The sequence below is a fragment of the Hipposideros armiger genome, unplaced genomic scaffold (assembly GCF_001890085.2).
Source record: "Hipposideros armiger isolate ML-2016 unplaced genomic scaffold, ASM189008v1 scaffold_619, whole genome shotgun sequence".
NCBI lineage: Eukaryota > Metazoa > Chordata > Mammalia > Chiroptera > Hipposideridae > Hipposideros > Hipposideros armiger.
Window position 1 is genome coordinate 402,411 of NW_017731969.1, and position 4,042 is coordinate 406,452.

General features: G+C 45.0%; 1 protein-coding gene across 1 annotated transcript in view; it reads right to left on the reverse strand.

Annotated features, from left to right (window-relative positions):
• Positions 1-598: 598 nt before the first annotated feature.
• The window catches only part of C5AR1 (complement C5a receptor 1), a 15,976-nt gene continuing 12,532 nt past the window's right edge, over positions 599-4,042 (reverse strand). Inside the window, exon 2 of the mRNA XM_019625197.1 lies at positions 599-1,923. Within this exon, the coding sequence (XP_019480742.1) occupies positions 883-1,923 (1,041 nt within the window). The 3' untranslated portion in view covers positions 599-882. The remainder of the gene's footprint in view (positions 1,924-4,042) is intronic.

The window sequence follows — 4,042 nt, forward strand, 5'->3', positions numbered from 1 at the left end:
ACTGTTCCCATCCCCCCAGTTCCCCAATAAAAATCTTAAAAAAAAAAAAAGTGTCCTGTCCCTGTACTGTTTCAATGTCAACATCTCGGTTGTGGCTGCATAATGTCGTTTTGCAAGATGTTTCTATTGAGGGAAATAGGTCACTGGGCACAAGACCCCTCTGTGTTATTACTTACAACTGGACATAAGTCTACAATAATGTCAAGATAAAGGTTTAATTATTTTTAAGTGCAAACAAACAGTAGTTTATAAAATAAGAAGTCAAATTCCTCTGTGGCCGCATGGTCTGGAGGCACCCAACCAATGCCTCCCACAGCCAGCCTTCAGAACGCCTTGCTCACACTTGTTTTTCCCCATAACCACATACCACCCACCGTTTTACTTAAAGCTTTTTGGAAACTTATTTAAGTAACATTGTAACTAACTTTTTTCTTGAAATCAACTCCCTTATAAAAGCTTATTAAATCCATGTACTTTTGCTTTGTCCTAAACAAGAATAACTTTTGAGATGTCAGTTACACTTTTTTCCCAACTCTGCATAAAATAAATACATAACTATTTTTTGAAAGGTTAGAATGTTTCTATTTGTCTGTATTCACACTGTCTTCCCTTGCAAACGTGTTGCTGTCTGGGGGTGCTCCAGGTGTATTGCTTTCTGTTTGTTTTTCAATGTCCTTGCATGAAAAGAAAGGTTCAGTGCCCCAGAAGGAAGTATTGACCTTGGAAATGAGGAAGGATGAGGAGAGCTCACTTGGAAGAGGAAGGAGAAGAGTTCACTAAAACAACACCAGCTCACCCAGGGCTGAGTTCAAATAAGCAGATAGAGAATGGACCAGAAGAAAGGTGCAGCCACGGGCAGAGGGTAGCCTGGGAGGCCTCCCCTTACACCTCTCGGTTCTTCTGGGATGCGTTGTCCACCGTGGAGAGCGTGAAAGACTTGCTCTCCCTAACCATGGACTCCTCAGTCAATATATTCCGGAGAGTGGAGGGGATGGACTTGAGGAACCGGGCGTGAAAGCCCTGGGCAGCGGCCACGTAAATGATGGGGTTGATACAGCAGTTGATGTAAGCAAGGGAGACACACAGGGCATCCAAACTAGACACGTATTTGATTGAGGGGAAGAAGACTAGAATTATCCCTGTCGTCTGGTAGGGCAGCCAGAAGACAAAGAAGCTAATCACCACTGCCATCACCACCTTGAGCGTCTTGGTGGAGCGTGTGGCACTGCGGCTCCACGTCCGGATCAGAAGGAAGGTGTAGCAGACTGTAAGTGTGACCAGTGGCCACAGGAAGCCCATAACCAGCCGTAAGACAGCCACGCCCCTCTCTTTATGGGAATTGTCTCTGCCATAGTCAACGACACACTGTACCTTGGTTGGATAGTATTCTCGGTGCACCCTACGATATAGGAAGGATGGTATGGTCAGCAGCAGGGCCAAGAACCAAGCCACACCACAGGCCACCCAGGCCAAGTAGGCCCCTCTGTAGTTCTGGCACCAGATAGGATTAAACACCAGCAGAAAGCGATCGGCGCTGATGGTGGCCAGAAGCAAGATGCTGGCGTACATGTTCAGCAGGATGAGAGAGGGGAGGATGCGGCAGGCAGCATCATCCAAGAACCAGTGGTTGTGCTGGATGAGGGTCGCAAACAAGATGGGCAGTGCCAGGCAGGAGAAGAGGTCAGCCACTGCCAGGTTGAGAAACCAGATGGCATTGATGGCTCGTTTGGCCTCGAACCCTGTCACCCAGACCACCAGGGCGTTGCCTGGCACTCCCACCAGGAAGACGGCCACATAGATCACCAGGGCAATCACATCCGGAGGGCTCAGGCTTTGGGTGTTGGAAGAGTTATCCACTGATGTATTGGGGTCCATGGAGTCTTCATAATTGTAGTAAGCAGTGGTGCTATTTTCCATGGAGTCCTGGGTGGAATCAGAGAGGCAAGGAGAGTATGAGTCTGCAGACGGGTGCCAGGGGGCCCATCAGAGCTATGTGGTTTTGAGCCCATCACTCCAATTCTTTGAGCCTCATGTTTCTCTAGGGAAATGGGGGACTGTTAAGGGCTGAGAGCCAGTCATACCACTTATTAAAATACTGAAAACCCCTCCATGCTGATTTGACTACCTGCCACCTTGCCACCTCACCCCTCACCAAAGTACCTGGATTTCCCCATGATCCAGTGACCAAATGGTGAAAGCCTAGGCCTGTTGCAACGCTGTGGTCACCATGCATTCTGATGGGTCAGTGCCCATGACACACTACTTGTTAGATATTTTTAATGTCATCAACACACTGAGATGATATCACTGGAGATTTACCCCCCCCCACCGCCACCATCACCCTCTTTTGCTGCCTTGTACCCCTGAGGCATCTCTGTGTTCTATCTGGGAGTGGTTACTCAGAGAAGGCAGTGGTTGAACAGGGCCTCACATACTCAGGCACAACGTTTAAGGGGCAGAGGGGAGACAGAGCACTGGAAAAATTCAGTCATCAAGATAAATAATATCATAATGCAATATTTTAAAGAATCAAAAACACTTATTCGAAAAGCTGTATGCACCCCCACGTTCATTGCAGCATCATTCACAACAACCAAGACATGGAAACAACACAAGTGTCTTTCAATGGATGATTGGAGAAAGAAGAGGTGGTACATCTATAAAATGGAATACTACTCAGCCATCAAAAAGATGAAATACCACCATTTTCTACAACATGGATGGATCTTGAGAATATAATGCTAAGTGAAATAACTCACACAGAAAAGGACGAGAACTGTATGATTTCACTCATATGTATGATATAAAACAGAAAGCAACAAATGAACCAAACAAAACAAACAAAAAACAAACTCATAGACACAGACAACAGAATGGCAGTTATTAGAGGGGAAGGGGGGTGGGTAGGGAAGGACGAAGAAAGTAAAGGGGGTCAAATATATAGTAACAGAAGGAGACTAGACTTTGGGTGGTGAGCACATAATGGAGCTTACAGATGTCGTATTGCAAAGTTGTACACCTGAAATTTATATGTTATTAACCAATGGGACCCCAATAAATTTAAGTTTTTAAAAAATCCACAATGGAAAAAAATTTAAATAAAGACAGTCTGCTGAAATTGTTTATTCATTTTATGAGGCTGCATTATTGTGCAAGGGGCACCCTCTAATCAGCCCACAGATTGCACCCCCAGCTGGGCAGATCTTTGCAGGATGACAATGGGCATGAAAACATATCAGGCGCTACGGGGTTTTATGTGCAGTCTCGTTGTTGAGATTTTGGAGGTTTGGGTTTTTTTGGGGGGGGATGGTTTGTGGAGATTTATTTACTTTTTCTACTTGGTTTAAACTATGGGAGGATATTCTTCTAAGTGTAGATAGGGGTGCACATGTGTCCCGACGCCCTGGGTTCCAGGATGGCTCAGCTCAGATCCCAACTGTTCTATTTGAAGCCTGCATGACCCTCAGCTAATTTCATGACTGCTCTGTGCCTCCGTTTCTTTCTGAGTTAACTCCTAGTAGCCCACTGGTTTTTGTGGTCATCATTCCAAAACCTCAGTCTTAGAGCAGAGAGAAAATATTTGGGGACAGCAAGAGGAAGAATGAGAAATGGGAATACAAAAGAGATCTTGACTCTGCTGGAGGGAGGACAGAAGGGGTGAGAGGAACAGAGTAGGATGTGAGGTCAAGAACAAAGATGATGGTTTCTAATTACCATTTGCCATCCAAAGGAGTCAGGTCTCCTTGGGGAAGGGCTGATTCCTGTTCTAGGACAGGAAATATACAAGAGGAGCAAGGAAATGTTTAATGGGGATACAAGAGACAGCTTGAAATGGCTCCCACTAGTCAAAGATGGGGCATTCTGAGTATCTAATAATAAAAATAACTGTGGTAGGATGAAACACATCAATATATAAAGACCTATGAGATCATACTGATGATAAGAACAAGCAAACCCATTGGTCACCTTTTTGTTCTGGAAAGGGAAGGAATCTAGCCTCCATCCTGCCATTTCTTTTTTTTTTTTTTTTAAAGATTTTTTT